Below are 17,495 nucleotides of genomic sequence, written 5' to 3' on the forward strand. Positions count from 1 at the left end.
TGGTCAGGGCCCCTCCCCGGGCAGATGGAGCTCGTTAGCCCTGTAAGGCAATCCATCTACGTCCTGAGGACCTCGCTGCCACCGTCCAAGCGTGCTTGGCCCCGGCAGATGAACCTCAGGATTAAAGGGTGGGCTCAGTTCCGCGCACACTGTGTCTCACCTAAAAAATCCAATGCGCAGGCTGGAAGGGGTAAGACCTTCCCCGGTTCTTCGTTCGCGAAGAGACTGGCCATATATACATTCTGGAGCGCTAACCATGCATTTACACTCACTGCTTCAGAATGTGGTCTCAATAATGGTCACTGATTATGCCCAGAAATTTGTTTGACTGTGTTTTCCAATAAAGATTTTGCTACCAATCCGTGATTCGTTTTGTGTATTTCATTTTCCTATTGCAAAGTATATTCGGTATTTCATGTAGCTGCAAGATGTCTCGTACCTGCAAGATGCATGTGGCAGAATACTTCTTCCCAGCATTTACATCAGTTTCACTCTTTGATGTTACCTCTTTTTCAGATTCGTTACGCTGGTGCTGCTGACAGTTCAGTTCAGTTCATCTTCTATCAACCTATCATTCACCGATGGAGGGAAACTGACTTCTTTCCTTGTTCGGCATCCTGTGGAGGAGGTAATGAATTACCACTGTAATCCAGAGAGTCATTTGCATACAGGACTTGTCCCAGCTGCTGCCCTTAGTTTTGGATCTTTGAAATGGGCAAAATCCGAAAATGAAAATAGTTACAACTAAATGAAGGGAGCAATTTAGCAAAATGGTAGTAGGCTGTAGTTTTTTAGCACTGTGCCAGACTCCATACATAAAGTACATCTTGATATCCATGTCTGCATTTAATGCTACAGCTTTCGAACATAAGGGCTGCTGGGATTTGAGACTGCTTTGGAATCACAAGATGTCTCCATTTGTCCCCTGTCTATACTGAAACTGAGGGCACAACACTTGGAGACCAAGAAATCTCAGCCTTTGATTCTTCTTTTTTGTTCTAGGCTTCTGAATTTTCGTTTGACCATTCTGGTTATCTTTTATAACCATATGTGGATATCTGTTTTCCTACTACATGTGATTTACATTGCTGTTTTCAATCTGGTCTGTAAATCAACAGCTGCTATGTGCAAAAGCACTGAAGCAAACTGAAATTGGTTTGCTTTTTACCAAACCAGAACTTGAATGCATTTCAGAGAGAAACAGGAAGAGCACCACATCTCATATTATTTATTCCACCATGTATTGCAGGTTATCAACTGACATCTGCTGAGTGTTTTGATCTGAGAAACAACCGGGTAGTAGCAGATCAATACTGTCACTATTATCCTGAAAATATCAAGCCAAAGCCAAAACTTCAAGAGTGTAATCTGGATCCTTGTCCTGCAAGGTCAGTCAGCTTGAATTTTAAGAGAGGCTGAGGTCTAAATGAGTAAAAGTAGAAAAATATTCTGTTGCTATTGCACAGTGTCATTTATCCTATATAATTCAACCTCTTTCTTATGTGAAAATGCACTATGTAGAAGAACACCTCTGTTTAGCACCTTCACATTGGAAGGACTGATTTGAAATGGTTGTTTCTTCCCTTCAAAATATGTTTTGCCTCATTAATCATTATGAAGTACAAGAAAACAAATGGTACCTGATACCATCCCAAAGATCAACAGGTCTTTTAAGTGTTAGTGACATGGGAAAAACTCTTCTTTAGTGAAAATGTTGTTGGAAAATTACTCTCATCACAATCAGAGGAATTATTTTTATATTTCTTGATTTTTTTTTATTTTCTCCTTTATAAAAAGCTTGCTTTTGGTTATGGCAGCTTGTAAGAATGTAATGAATAAATTTTTTATAATTATCGATATCCTTCTGCCCTGCACAAAAGTCTCCTCTGTGCTACCCCGCAGAATCACAGAATGGATAAAGTTGGAAGGGACTACAGTAAGTCATCTGGTCTATCTCCCTGTTCAAGCAGGATCATCCTAGAGCGCATTGCACAGGATTGCATCCAGGTGGTTCTTAATATGGTTAATTTACCTCTCACAGTACCAACGAGAAAGTAATTTTATGTAGTTGCTTTATTTATTTATTTTTAAATTCTAATCTGCTTTTTTTTAAAAATACAATTCTATGTCAAGTATGTTATTTGCCTTTGGAATATATGGATATTTTTCATACTTCTCCCTCTTTTAAATATCATTTAAAGTATAATTTAAAATATAATTTTAAATGATATATTCTCAAATGGTAGGACAGATGACTGTACAGTGCATGGGAGGAAAGGAAAAAGCAGTTTTTGTATTATATAAGACATACCAAGGCAAAGTTGTTGATACAAAGACCCTGAGGGGAGGGAGAGTCATTTAGAAGTACAGTTATGCCATCCCAGGGTACATGCTGTTACAGAGAGGAAGTGGCTTTTTGGAAACATCCTCACAGAATGCCAAATTGCAAATGATTACTTTCAACAGTGCCATTGTAAAGAATTCCAGAATCAACAACTCAGAGAGAAAACCAGAGGAAATCTGTGGTAACTTCTGGCTTCCTTACAGTCAGGAAGAGGGTAGGTGAAGCAGAACAGTGGGGTCAGAGGCGTGAGCAAGGAGGCCATCGTGGCTCTGCAGTGTCTTTACTGTATGGGAGCTGCTCTGCTCAGTCAGTATAAAATGAAGATGTTAATTTTTTCCTGGCAAACCCAGTTCCAGTGAGGCATAGCTGATTAGTGGTTGCTGACTGTTCCTATGGTATGTCAGTGAATGCCACAGAAGATAATCGTGGAAGACCACAGTGGCACTGAATAAAGCAATTGAGGGGGGGTACTATAGGAGAGTTTACATTAAAGTTTTCAACAGAGGGTAGGCTAAAAGAGAAGTTTAAATGAATACCAGGAGTATTGTGTAGGTCTGCAATTAGTTGCCTATTTAGGCTTAGTGCATAGTAATGTGTAGCAGTTATTAATATAATAAATAAATAAGTCCCATGGGGACCATGGTGAACACCAACCTGGTGTGTAATGAATCTGTCTTTATTCAAACAGTCACAGCTTAAATAGTAGTTTCAAATGATCCCACGTCACACAGGTAACTTCCTAAGCCAATCCCATACAAGCATTCAAGTGAGCATGTGCAACAGAGTACTTAAAACTACAATTCCCAGAACGCCTCTGCAGCACCTGGTATAGCCACACCCTACAGTAATGTTTTACTATATTGTGCTTACTATGGCAATAATTAGCAGTATTGCTGGCATCATGAGTAAAAAGCTTAGGCTCAATGAACATGGAAAATGAAACCAACATGCTCAGAGGAGAAGTGAATGTTTATTTATCAAACATATATAATTTATGCATACTCATTTTCCATGTTAAGTAAAGGTGGCCACCTTTACTGTCCTCCTGTGTAATACCAGTAATTAGTGTTCTTGCAGGATATGTGACGTGTAATGACACTGAGTGAGTTTTCATCCCTACATATTATCAATGCCCTATACATCCTCTCTCATCAACTGTTTTTAGGATCTGGCTCATGCCTAACAAAGATAAAAGAAAAGATCTGTTTACTTACACTCCATCAGTCCACCCTTGACTGGTGAATACATGTGCAATACATATATAATGTCAACTGACGCAAATAGCACCCAGTTCAATCTAGTCCACTCCCCATTTAGGAGGCAAAACCTAACATTAATATCTTACATATTTAATTAATCGCAAATCTTTTAACTACACAAACTTCACAGACTGGAGGGGTTTTAGCTTTCATCAATACCCTCCTATCTGGTATCCTTTAAGGAAGGAGGAATGCAATATTTTTTCTACTTAGACAAAAAGTTTGGTTATATTTGACTGGGTGTGCTGAACACTTAGTTAGGATAACTCTTAAGTGCTATAAGCAGAAGATACTATTTCTTTCATAATTTAAAAGCATTTTCCAAAAATCAATTTTTACAAATATGAAAAAGGCTATTGCCACACTCATCATTCATTTACATGCCAGGATACTCTCAATATTATTTCTAGATTTCATCCTCAGCTTTGCCAGATGTGCTGTTCTGCTTTTTTACCAATCTCCCCTGTTTTTTGCCCATTGCTGCTATGTGCTGATGTGGGCATTTCTGAGTCACAAAAGCTCTACTTGTCTCTCTCTAGGAGATTTCAATGGTGCATAAAGATTTCTAAAGGCAGGTTCAGCAAAAATTCTAACTTCATGAAGACATTGTCTAAAAAATTTTGTATTAGCGAGGCTCTGGCATATAGGCTTCTTTTTAACACTTTAACTCCAGGAATTTGCCTAGAGTTTTATCTGTAAACCTGCCACAAGAAGTAATGTTAATAGCTGTGGAAACTTTGGGGAGAAATCTCTAGTTCAAACAAAATTTTCCACACTCCAGGATCTGAAGGAACTCTCAGATATCCACAGTTTATGGAGTTCTCCAGCAAAATTGCAAACTCCTCTTCCTATTCATCAGAGTTTTTCTTCTGACATTCTTATTTGACTATCCACACAGTGGTGGCAGAGGTGGGCATCAGCAAAAGAAATTTAAATTTAAATAAAATAATACTTTTTAGTTGTTAATTTTCAGGTGGTTTAACAAGAGCACTGAAGTACAAGTAAAAGTCTATAAAAGACGCCGTTCAGGCCATTCAGAGTGATCCTGAATAGTGAGAAGTCCCCAGTATACTTGGTGATGTGAAAGTGCATACAGTTTCCTGGGTGGCAGTGCAAGATATGTGCATGAAACTTGCATATACTTCCTTCAAAGAAAAATTACGTAGTAATGAGTAAATATGCATTATTAAAAGGGTAACACAGAATATCTTGATTAGTAACAGAGGTCCCCTCATTGCATTTCAAGTTGGCAGCTGAAGCAGAAAATTGCCAAATGCATACTACTTTGTTTGTCATCAGTTTCTCTAGAGATATTATATTCTATAACAATCATCGTCCAAGTGTTCCCGTTTTTACTACATTCATTCTAGAAGATGAACAAAACTGGAGTGCTGGTATGTTCCTGAAATGATGAGCTGCACTTTCTGATTTACACAGTAGGAGTCATAGACCTGTGGTGATGAGAGGGGTCTGAGACACCGTGGCTCATTTATTGTTATTGCCTTTAACTAGGACATATGAAGGATGCAAACTTTATTTTGAATAGTCTCTCACATAAAATATCCGATATTTACCACTGATACTGAAGTTTTTTACAACATCCCAGCTTCTTCCATGGATGTGGCACACTAGTCATGACTATGCTCTTTCCTGTTCTGTGCCTCAGGCAAATGTTCATTTCTGTTCTTTAGTATTTTTACCTAAGCTCTTTTGCTGCAGAGAGGGTGAGAAAGCTTTTCTGCCTGACAGTGCTTTCTGAAGATTGGTTGTGTCTGGTAGCTGGATCTGGTCTCAGTTTCCACAGTCAGTGAATGCCTATGAATGATTCTAAAGAGAGCAAGAGATGGCCATTCCAGGGGAAGACATTTAGCTAAAGAATCAGAAAGTAGAACAAAACTTTGCCACCAGCATGGCTGAAGTTGCATGTGCTCGAAAAGTGAGACTTGTATAACCGAAGAGTGTGTTGCCTGCAAATGTGACAGCACAGTCAACAAACATCAGTCATTCCAGATGTACATTTATAAAGGGTGATTTTTTTAACAGTTTAGAATGTAGCAAGAAACTACTAAGGCTGCTGGAGAAAAGAACTAAAGTGGTGCATTATGCATGGAAAAGAGAGTGGGGAGCAGTCATTTAGGAGGCCAAGCCCAATTCAGAGTAGCAGGAAAGGAATTGCAGGGTAAATTTTCAGGGAGGCTGAGTTGGAAATAGCGATACTATTTGACTCAAAATGACAGAACTTATGTCTCCAGATACAGGAGTTGTAGATGGAGAAGGAGTTGATAGCAGTGGCAATGTTCTGCTAGTCATAATCAGGGTCACCTGAGTTCAAGAGCAGGATAAAGATGACCAGCAGATATTCCCAGTGCCTAAATAGGCAAATTTCTTCTCAAAACAGGTAGTCAAAACTTTGAATTTTTGGACAGGGCAAAAGTCACTTAAATCAAGCTGGAAAATTGTTTTATCAGAGAAGGCAGGGAGGGTAGACCAGGAAGCATTATTCAAGCTGTTAAAAGATGTGAACAGCAGAGCAAATTCGGTTCAAGGAGGACAATTCATATTAAAGAAACATAGAAAGAAATAAAGAACGGAGCTTGTCAGGATGCATCAGATAGCAAACTGTAAGGTGTGCAAATATATCGTGGTCTGCTGTGTGCATCAGATACAGGAATCGGTCTACCCTGTATGAAGTTAATGGAAAACGAATCTATTTTAAGCTCTAGAAGAGACCAAAACTGCAGCAAGTAGTAATTTACATGGATTTTCACTGGATATTCAGATGTTAACATTTAATAGTGGAAAATATCATCTCATTTCCATCTTTGTATCAAACACTGCTCATCCAAAGCACCATAAAATATTAAATGGAATAAAAAAGGGAGATGTTTAGAAGGATTGCAGTCATGGTACAGGAAGGAACTACTTTTTCTGCTTGCAATTGATAACGCCTGTTTCAAGCACTGTGAAAAGATCAGTTTTTAGCAGTCTATGGCAATGATAATTAAACCATGTGTTGCTTAGAATTTGAAATCTCTGCACCATGAACAAGTCATTTTTTATAAAGGTAAGATACTGTTGTGCTGAAAAGCTATGCTGTTTTAAGTGAGAGGTTTATCTGGAGGTTGACATGGAAGTCCTTTTCTTTAAGTAGGTTTTTTTAACTATCCACTGACATTCCCTTTTAAAATGTTTAGGTAAGGGATACTGGCTTTTACCAATCTGTAAAGTACTAAGACCATATGAAAGAATATATGAATACAAAGTATGTGGTAGTTCTTCAAGATTCACAATGATAAACTGATAAAATTATCAGAATACTACCTATATATCAGGACTAAGCATGGTGCTGCAGAAACCAGAAGTGTAACTCATACTGGTATTGCAACTGAGAATTATCATACTCAGTGCAAAAATAGGCATTCAGGAACCAATGCTGCCTGTACCTGTGGTGTTACTGTAGATGTCACCTACGCCAGCTCCAAAGGGAAATAGTAATAGTTTTACAGAATAACACATGGGAAGCATTAAGGGATACTGTGTCTTTGAGGACCTCAATAACTGTTTCTAAACACAGGAAGTGTTCTTGTAGCAGAGGGAGATAATGCTACAGTGTGGCATCTTCAGACAGCACTGAAGTGCAGTATTACCCACCACCTCAGTGTCAGGATTTGTAGTGTTAAAGTGGAATCTTTTTCATAAGCTTGTTGTCTGTCCGGTGATAATCATGGCTCTCATGAGTATGCTGGCTCGAATGCTAAACTGTTGTCCTTTGGGCTGAACTTCTTCATGTCTTCCCAGTGTTTCCTTTCACTTAATGAGTAAGCTGTCCGCAGCCAACTTAAGCTACTAATAATATCTTTAACATACTCTAGACCGTTGCTTAGATGGCACATTCCCTGCCATGCGGATCATTTACTCTCAGGTCTGACAGATTTCAGTGAAGGCTTAAGTCTGGGCTGTGCAAGTCCCAATCAGGAAAGAGGTGTAATAGCTCCAGCCACTGGGGAGCACGGGCAGCTGTGCAGCTCTAGCCCTGTGAATAGTACACCCCCTGGAAAACAGAGACCTCAGTAGAAGTGAAGGCTGTGAGCCAAAGGCATATGAGCATCCTGTAGAGGCTGGGCAGGGTGCAGGACATCAGCAAAACAGCAGCAGGTGCCCCTAACCACTCCTGGCCTCGGCACATTATCCCGGTTCACGGTCACACGACCTTGAGGCATCTTGGAGGTAGATGTCCTTTCTCTCTGCTGGCTCCTCTCCCAGTTCTAATACCCATTCCCCTACTTGACTCAACAAGTGTCCAACCTCAGACTTATCAGCATGCAGGAGAGGGAGGTGGGAAGTGCTGGCATCTTGTCAGAGAGAGGGTGTCTTTAGGGAGGTACAGGAGAAAGGCATTCACACTTGTCATCTGTGCCCCTAAGGTACACATCTGTAGCTTAAGCAGAAAAAGGAGCAATTGGGGAAGAGAAATTCAAACATGACTTTCAAGAAATGCAGACAGTCATTCCAGAGGAAAGTGGAATGCTTGCAGAGATGGCAGGCCTGGTTGCAGCACTCCCACCTCTGGCATATGCAGCTCCTGCTCCAGCCATACATGTCTCTTGGAAGAGCAACTGTCCTGAGGCTGCCAGCTCTCAGGAGGAAAACAAAGGAATCTGCATACTATATGACAGGACTTTTTGGTCTGAAAGGCATGGGAGATTTCAGACATATGAGACACAACAGCTCAACAAAATAATTTGCTTTGTGCGTCTGCTCCTGCCAAAGCTCTGGGTATTTTTTGAATGAGTCCTGTTACCTACTCACTCATATTTCAGTGAAGGAATTAATATTTCCTCTGTTCATTTAGCACACTGTGCCCTTTGCATTGGCTCAATAACATACAGCAAACAAAGCCCATAAAGTAGATCTCCTCCTTCTTTTTTATTGGAGTATAATGGTAGATTCATGGAATTTAAACCAGTTTGTTCAGTCAAAAAAGTAATGATCTGCTAAAGTAATCTCCAATATCTTTTTTTAAGTGCTCACTTAGTCTTGAGGTTTTTTTCTGGAACACACAGAAAAAACTCCACACAAGACTAGCTAGAAAAGATGCAGTTGTCATGAATGATACAATGACCACCTGTTCTTCTGTTGTCTTTAAGCTATTTTTTTTTAAAGTCATAAATTAAGCTATTGTGTATTATTGTGGGGGTCTTGTGATTACATTGCTGTGAATCAGTCTTGCAGTTACAAAATGAGAACCTTTGGCAGCCACTCACATACGCACAAGGATAGTGTCAGTAATTCTGTGGAGCTCAATACTGTTTCCAGAAGTGCAGTTTATGTATGCAAAATTCTTTGAGGGTCAAACCTTTCCAATTAAAATATTAATCTAGTGGTTTTAAAATGTTATTTCATAATCATAACAGTGTTTGGATATGATGTGCTTATTTCCATCCAAATGGTCTTGGGAATTGTGCATTCTAAAACAAATAGACCTGGATTATGCGTACAGATCATGTTTGTTAGGAAGAATGTATTTTTCACTGGAATGTGTGAGAAATATTTTGAAATCTCTTTCTTTCTTAATCAGTAGATGCCTTTATAGTGTAATTATTTCGTTTTGAACTTGGTGCATTAATGGTTTTTCCCAACTGCTTCTCAGCAAGCTGATGAGCTGGAAAGTGCAAAAGTGGAACTTCAGCAGTACTGCTGAAAGAGTCAGGAACACGGCAGATTTCCAAAAGCATGGGCAAAAAAACCCTCAGAAAAAGTTCCTTTCCATCTTCTTAAAATACTTGTACACAATTCCTCTTAATTTCTTCAAGTGTTTACCCATGAAGCTAAGTCTGGAAAGACTTTTTCTCCAACCATAGACCATAGTCTAAATGACCCATTTGTCTTGTCCAAAATTTCCCTGTACCAGAACTACCTCTTCTAGCTTTTGAGATTTTTGTGGGAACAGGCAGCTCTCTGAAGATGCAAATATACACACTTGTGCAGAGGGTTCCAGAGGCTGCTACTCTTAGAAGAAACTGTTTAGTTCCCATTACACATTTCCAGGTCTCCAGCTGCTTCTCATGCTTCACAGCTGGAAAATTCCAGTGTGCTGACCTGGTGCTGACTCCTTGCTGTGAAAACATGATGGGATCCATTCTTCTGTCCTGGAGAAGTTATGCACATAAACCCCCTGTTGACTGAGAGGAGAAGAGACCTCTTCAGCCTTAGCCTGACAAAACTCCTTTAAATGCTTATAGCATATTTCAGTGAACTGTGTTGAGGATGGAGAATACTTTCTCCCTTTCCCCTTTGCTCCTTCCCCCTTGCAGAAGTCTATAGCAGCATGCCAGCACCTCTCATCTCTAAAGAACTCCCCAAACCCACCTTTTTTCTTGTCATCCAGTTTCATCTCTCCACAACTTGGGTAGGGACACACTTTTTATTTCAATGCAATTGGTATTCACTCTTCAGTGGTTCTGCCTACCTGCCCTATCCAAATCCTCAGCTGGCTTTGATGAAAGTATTAAATGAGGTGCTCTGAGATCATCTGTTTGATATTAATAGATATACCTGAATTGGGAGCCCCTGGTGGTCAAGTGGTTAAGGCGCGGCGCTATCAACGCCGAGACCCGGGTTCGATTCCCAGTCGGGGCCGCTCCCCGGGCAGTTGGAGCTCGTTAGCCCTGTAAGGCAATCCATCTACGTCCTGAGGACCTCGCTGCCACCGTCCAAGCGTGCTTGGCCCCGGCAGATGAACCTCAGGATTAAAGGGTGGGCTCAGTTCCGCGCACACTGTGTCTCACCTAAAAAATCCAATGCGCCGGCTGGAAGGTGGAAAGACCTTCCCCGGTTCTTCGTTCGTGAAGACTGGCCATTACATTACATTACATTACATTACATTACCTGAATTGGGAGACAACATGGTTAGAATTATTCTGAGTCAAAATTTACAAAAAGTGCAGATAAAATATGAAATTCCAGGCTAGCAATTCAGTGAGACCCTGTAGTTGCCAACAAGGCAAGTGACATCCATCTCATGCATAACTGGCATGATAATGTTTCAGGTAATTGCTAATTTTGATCCTTACTGCTGCTTTCTATAACCTTTAGATGTTATATTATTTAGATATCATACCAATAACACTACAGCAAAGCAAGCCCATCAGTCACAACAACACAAAAAACAAACAAACAAAAAACCTAATCTGACATGTTAGTCTTCTCTCAAGCTCCTTATTTATTCCAGAAAAAAAGCAAATAAAGAGGCAGATCTGGTCTAATTCCTATGAGGAGACAAGAATTGCAGATTTGAATTCTTGCACAGTGATTCCCCAAATTTCTAATCTTGTCTTCTATTAAAGCAGAAATTTTATGGGAAGGGCAGAAACAACCATATCATAATTTTAAAAAAGATTTGATCTAGAGGTCTCAGAAACACAGATAAGTTCCCTTATTAAGCATAAGTGTTAAGCATAGAAACATTTTTTTTAATGCTAGGTAACAACACAATGAATTTAAATAATATTTTGATCTCTTGTGGCAATGGATTGCTTCTTTGTCAAATAGTAATATATTTATTAGAATAAAGTACTAATCGTTTTTTGAACAAGTGAGAAAAAATAGCATGGGAGCATAAGTTCTGTTTTAAATGTGATGACAATTTAGGTAAAATGTCTTGTTTCGTTGGTTTGTAATACTGTAATACAAAAAGCTGTAAAATGTAATTCAATATTGAAATACAAAAAGTTGTATAATGTAATCATTTAGTGTTTATTTTATTATGTGTACCTTCTACTCAGAGGGTTGGCATTATTGTTCCTAACAGTGATGGATACAAGCAGATCATGCCCTATGACCTCTACCATCCCCTTCCTCGGTACGTAAAACAGTCAGCCAGATTCTAGGCTTAACAAATACATTTGTTTTTTTTCTCTTCTCTGCAATTCTGCTTTGCTCTCAAACTAAGTTAACAGATTCTGCTTTTCTCTTGCTCTGAATTCCTACAGATTAACCTAGAGATGTTCAAGTGCTAACCTGTTGTAATAAATTCTGTCAACGCAGAACTGAAATTATATTCTAGCTGAAGCAGAAATGCAGACTTATTAAGTGTGTGGTTGCTTTCTTTCTTTCTTTCTTTCTTTCCTCAGCCCCCACCTCCCCTTTTCTCTTGCACTTCTTTTTTTCCCTTTACTTCTCTCTGAACAGGACTATAACCTGTTGCTTTGTAATTAACCAAGGGCTTTCTCTCTCCTCCCCCCTCATTGTGCTGCTTCTTGAATGCTTATAAATTGTTAGATTTTAGGGTTTGACAGCATTAGTGTTGTGTTCTGATCCTACAAACCCATGCTAATGCCTTCCCTGGAGGCATTAATTAATTGGCCTTTCTAAGAAATAAGAGGTCACGGGTACGAATCAAGGCCTGATTTTTATTATTAATTATATCACAATTAAAATGTCTTTAATGTAAGATTTAAGATTCTCATGGAAATAATCAGATAAGTAATTATTCTTAAAGCTGTGAATAAGACTCCTAATGATAAAAATGTTTGATAGGTGAATGATAATAACCTTTAGGTTTTGAAATAGCACCTAGACATGCAATAGTATTGTGCTGTTTCCTTCTTCATTAAGTTATTATGTTATGGACTATGAAATCACAGAGAACCCTGTAGGAAACTTGCTACTCTCATCTTGGTGAGGGAAAGACTTCCCTTGGACTGTGTCATAGCCTAATACAGAGAGCTCTCAGCATCCCTGTGCAAATACAGTGCAGAGAGACTTACTAGGCGAGTATTGTGACTGCCATTCACGTTCACATCATTTATCAGTTATCTGTGCTATTAGGATTAGGGTTTTCTCTTCCTAGCTAAGTGCTTATTTTTATGTACACATAGTATCACAAGATATTTGTGAGATACACTTATGAAATATATCTCTGCATTTAATTCCATTTTTCTGGGAAACACTTTTCTCTGTTCTTTATTTTAAAAAAAGCCACACCCTCCACACTTTATTTTAAAAAAAGCCACACTTTATTTTAAAAAAAGCCATACCTCCAAGCCTCAAAAGTTAAACCTGCTTGTAAGGAATATACAAACGTTAACACGCTAGCTTTAAATAAAACAAAGTGTACTTCAATTGTGTGCAAAGGGCTTGAACATTGATAAAGGACAGAGAATAATTTTATATCAGAGGATGATTCAGTGTACTTAATAGTGTAGGGATTGTATTTAGGTAAAAAGCATTCTGAGCTGGCAGCTAGACAGAGGCTTTTTTTACTGCTGAAGAAAATCCAAAAATAAAGGATCAAAATACTCTGCAGTATTTGGCTTTCAGTAAAACTGAAAGAAACAAAACAAAACATCATCCTTCCCTGAAAATGATCAAAAGCTGTTCTGGATTATGGTCTCATCCCATAACCATCCCTTTACATCCACTCTCCCAACCTTATTGTTCTCCTTTAAGTCCCCCCTTCATAGACTGCTCAGGCTGCAACTGCTGAGTCCTCTGCCCCCCTTTTTCTGTCATCTGTTTTGCTCCTGTTTCCCCTCTTCTCCCACTCTCCCACTCTCACATGCTCTTGTGAACTCACAAATAGAGCTCAGATCTTCCTCCCTTACCCCAAGAGAGGAGACACAGCTACACGTCTCTTCTCCAAACTTCAGAGGCAACTGAAGCTGAACTGACCATGAGGATGGCATGAGACAGGTCCAAGTCAGAGGGATAAAAATGCCTTTTCTCTCAAATTGCACAGTTTATGAAAAACGAAACAAACCAACAACCCCAAAACAAACCAAAAACCCCTCACCCAAAACAAAACAAACAACTAAACCAGAGAGGCCCTGATTTGGTTGTCCTAGCTCTCTGGCACCTAATATCAAGGACAGAAGAGAGCAACAAACATTCCAGAAATAGAGAGCAAATCTGGGAAGGCATCTTTGCAAAATTTCTCTGCTGTTACCCCTCAGACTTGTATTTTATCACCAGGTAGGAAAGGTATGATTTAACAGATACAGTACTTACTTTTAATGCACCACCAGTTCCTTTCACAAATTCTCAGCCAGTGTTGCACCCTTTGTGTGTTGAAAGGAGCTTTAAGAGCTGTGCCACAGGAAAACTTCATCTTCCTATCTTAGATGCTTACAGAACCTTAAGACCAAACTCTCTTCTTGATTTAAGCTACTTGGAATTGCTAAGATTACCAAAGGCATCTGCAAACTTGTCCCAGAGACTTCAGGAAATTCCCTGGTGCCATCACTTTTTATGAGTGGGAAAAGATGGCTTAGTCTGGCTGCAGCAATATTTGTAGTTCACGAGTTCCAGTTTGGTTTCTGGTAGTGAGAAACCTTAGCTGTATGCTGGGAAACTCAATCAGCAGAACTACAAGGAACACATTTAAGCAAAAGTGTTGCTAAAATTACACCTTTATCTAATGGCATGGCATATGTAACTCATGATTAACACAGAATGATGGCTGTGGCATGGTGTAAAAATGGTTTCACCACTCCTCTTGATAAGTCATAGTATTAATTAGTGGTTTTAACATTCATAAATAATTATTAGTATAAACTCTTTCACAATGAGTTTTATGGTACTTTCAGCCAGTAGCCAAGTGTAAGTAGTGCTAGGTGTACTGGAAAAGGTAACAATATGGTTGATATGATGAAAAATCAGAGAGAAAAATAAACATTTTTCATATTGCTCAGCAATCTTGGGGATCCTGTAATTGTTAGTTAACAAAAGTATTTCCTTTATTTTAAGTGGAAGAAAAAAAATCCTCATCTTTCATGTTTTTTACTTCTTGCCTGAAGGAGGAAGTAGGGCATGGTGTTTTCCACAAAAACTATTTTTAAGTCAAAAAGTGGAATCTTATTACCAAAATAATTGCTTCAAACAGTATTTATAATGTCCTTATCAAAAGGACACTTGCCTTTGGGGGAAAAAAATGATTTTGTGAAATGTTTCCGGATAGGAAGAACATACATACATCTGTACCATCAGGCATGGACAGGTTTATGTAGGAATAGCCACACTGGATCATGAGAATGGTCTCACAGCAAATCTGTGACAATGGCTTGAATATACAAGAGGCAATACCAGACTATTTTATGTGGACAGACACGTACATATGTAAAGGAATACACCTTACGGTATATGCATCACTAAAAAAATAAATTATTCTCATACGTATGCATAGCCTTTCAGAACATATATGTTGTTCTTTGGGTTTGTCATTATACTCTCAGATGGCATCTGTAGAGAAAAGATGGTTTCTCAGTTCCTCTCACTGCCTTAACTGCAAGGAAACAAGGTCCATCTGGTTTATCCATCAGAGGACATATATTTTATCAGTATAGTTACATCTTCCTTTCAGTAATTTTCTCCCAATTTTTTTTTCTTATTTCCTCTGCTGAGTTGCTTCCCTGGAAAAAAAACACTGCTGTTTCCCTTTATTCTCTTGCAAAGGAGACATTAGCCTCACAGCACACTGAGTTTCCAGTGAATCTTTTTGACAAAGATTCCTCAGAATATGAAAAATTGTGAAAACAATTGAATTCCATCAATTAATAAAAAAAGAAACTAGGTTAAAAGTATTTAGATTTTCTGTGGTAGTATTAATTGGGTTATTGGGAGAGAGGCTGTTCCATATTACTTATATTTGACCTAAAGACATTAGCCATGAGCGTGCTTTGCTCCAATGGACACTTATGAAAATAGATATATGATTAATTTTTACTGGTGTTAATCAGAAAAGAAAATACACTTGCAGATAGCAATTTCTGCATTTTTGCAGTGCAGTTGGGGGTGGGAGCAGCAAGGGTTACTTTTCTTGATGCCTCTCTGTTTTCCCAGATGGGAAAGTACACCCTGGACTGCCTGTTCCTCATCCTGTGGAGGGGGCATTCAAAGCCGTAGCATCTCATGTGTGGAAGAAGACATTCAGGGGCATATCAGCCCTGTGGAAGAATGGAAATGCATGTATACTCCAAAGATGCCTGTTGTCCAGCCTTGCAATATATTTGACTGCCCAAAGTGGCTTGCTCAGGAATGGTCTCCGGTAATCAATTTAGCTTTACTGGTTTTCTATTTACCACACTAGTAACATATCTGAAATTATAATTTAGTGAATTTGTGGAAGTAAGAACATTCACTGCTTTCTTGCCTTATTACCAGCACCTTTGTTTTAAATTATGCTGTTTGTCTAATTTCAAAGTAAACACTCTGGAAAAGTGTATTAAGAAGAATGATGGGAAAATAAATCAGCTCTTTAATGTTAATTTGTGACCTTCTACTAATAATAGACTGGGCATATTAATGAAATGCACAAAACCCCCCCAGTAATTGTGTAATGGTACATCTTTATTACAGCATTGCAGCCATAAATTGAAAATCATTAATTGCTGAGAAATTTCCTGAAATATGTAAAGCTGTAAATTAGTCTGCAGTTTGACACTTCCACTTTTCTGTTCCTGATTTGTCTTTCCTTCTGTATGAAAGTAAATGTCTTTAAAATGTCCTTCTATGAAAGTAGTAAAGTACTTTGACTTTGTACATAAAGGCTTACCTTGATTGTAGTTTCTCAACAAGTAAATGTGTTTTAGAAGCTAAGCTAGCTCACCTACAGATGAGGTGTCCTTGACTGATTGCAAAGTGTTGGCTGATTTCCAGATGAAAGCTGCTATTCAAGAGCAAAGAAATATTGGTGGTATCCATAGCCCTCCCCACTGGTTGGTAGTTTTGATCCTCTCAAGTGCAAGCAATTCTGAAACAATCTGTACAGAGGGGAAAAATTGATGAACCATAGCAAAAATAAGTGACACTTAAGAAAGTATCTGCGAGAAGAAAGTAGAAGAGTTTTCCATTTCATTTGATACCTTGTTCCAAAAAACCTGAGGGTCACCCCTGTTAACCTATAAGCCCCAGTACTTTGTCCAAGCAAAGCAGAGTGGCTCCAGATGAAATAGACAGGGTGTTACTGAACATATCCAATATGGAGACAAATGGCCACAAGCCACATAGGCAGCATTACAAGAGTGACCCTGCAAAAGAAATCCAGTGGCAAAATGCCCAAATCAAGTAAATGTTCAGAGCAAAAAGGCAAAAATTTCTGACGATTTTTACCTTATTCATAACTACCAAATATTATGAATACTTTATATTCAGGGTTGAGTGTTTCTGCTTCATATTTTGCTCTCTGATGCATGCATACTTCTGTTGCATATTCCCCTTTCACTCCTATGATGTATCACATACACCTTTTTTTTTTTTTTTTTTAATCCAGTGCACCGTGACCTGCGGACAAGGACTCAGATACCGCGTTGTCCTTTGCCTTGACCACAGAGGAATGCATACAGGAGGCTGTAGTCCTAAAACAAAGCCACACATAAAAGAGGAATGCATTGTATCCACTCCTTGCTACAAACCCAGAGGTAATGAGACAGAAGGGTTCTCGTAGATTTTTCAGAGCTCTTCAATTTTCAACAGTTTTGTGATGTTGCTGGCATCACTGTTTCTACCTGCACTGAGTTATGATTTGCACCTGTCTGTTCCTGTGCCTGCTAGCAACTTGAAGTGAGTACTAACCTATTTCTCTTTCTTAAGAGCTTTGGGTTTTTCATTTTTAATTTGTGGTTCAGCAGACCAAGCAGTAGTAGTAGTAGTAGTAGTAGTAGTAGTAGTAGTAGTAGTAGTAGTAGTTGTAGTAGTAGTAGTGGTAATAATAATAATAATAATAATAATAATTTTTAAAATTACTCTCCTGAAACATATTGAGAGCACCTTTTATGAAGCCCTGTGAAATAAGATTGACCCATGACCTCATGCTGTTCCAAGATGGAACAGTGACATTTGAAATTTTAATTTCTGCACTTGGTGGCCAATGATGGGCACCTTTGCCAAGTTTCAAG

At 38.8% G+C, this 17,495-nt stretch overlaps 1 protein-coding gene and 1 non-coding gene across 3 annotated transcripts in view; both read left to right on the plus strand.

Moving 5' to 3' along the window:
• The window catches only part of LOC114056567 (ADAMTS-like protein 1), a 116,425-nt gene that overhangs the window by 79,987 nt on the left and 18,943 nt on the right, over nt 1-17,495 (plus strand). For both annotated transcript variants that reach the window (XM_027881865.1, XM_027881866.1), the window contains exons 8-12: nt 517-628; nt 1,250-1,388; nt 11,414-11,464; nt 15,442-15,646; nt 16,871-17,018. In XM_027881865.1, the coding sequence (XP_027737666.1) occupies nt 517-628; nt 1,250-1,388; nt 11,414-11,464; nt 15,442-15,646; nt 16,871-17,018 (655 nt within the window). The remainder of the gene's footprint in view (nt 1-516; nt 629-1,249; nt 1,389-11,413; nt 11,465-15,441; nt 15,647-16,870; nt 17,019-17,495) is intronic.
• TRNAD-AUC lies at nt 10,171-10,242 on the plus strand. The gene has a single exon. It is a non-coding gene; the product is annotated as a tRNA-Asp (tRNA).

This window comes from Empidonax traillii, unplaced genomic scaffold, assembly GCF_003031625.1.
Source record: "Empidonax traillii isolate 1590-97213 ecotype Southwest subspecies unplaced genomic scaffold, ASM303162v1 scaffold97:size1219025, whole genome shotgun sequence".
In the NCBI taxonomy this organism is placed as follows: Eukaryota; Metazoa; Chordata; class Aves; order Passeriformes; family Tyrannidae; genus Empidonax; species Empidonax traillii.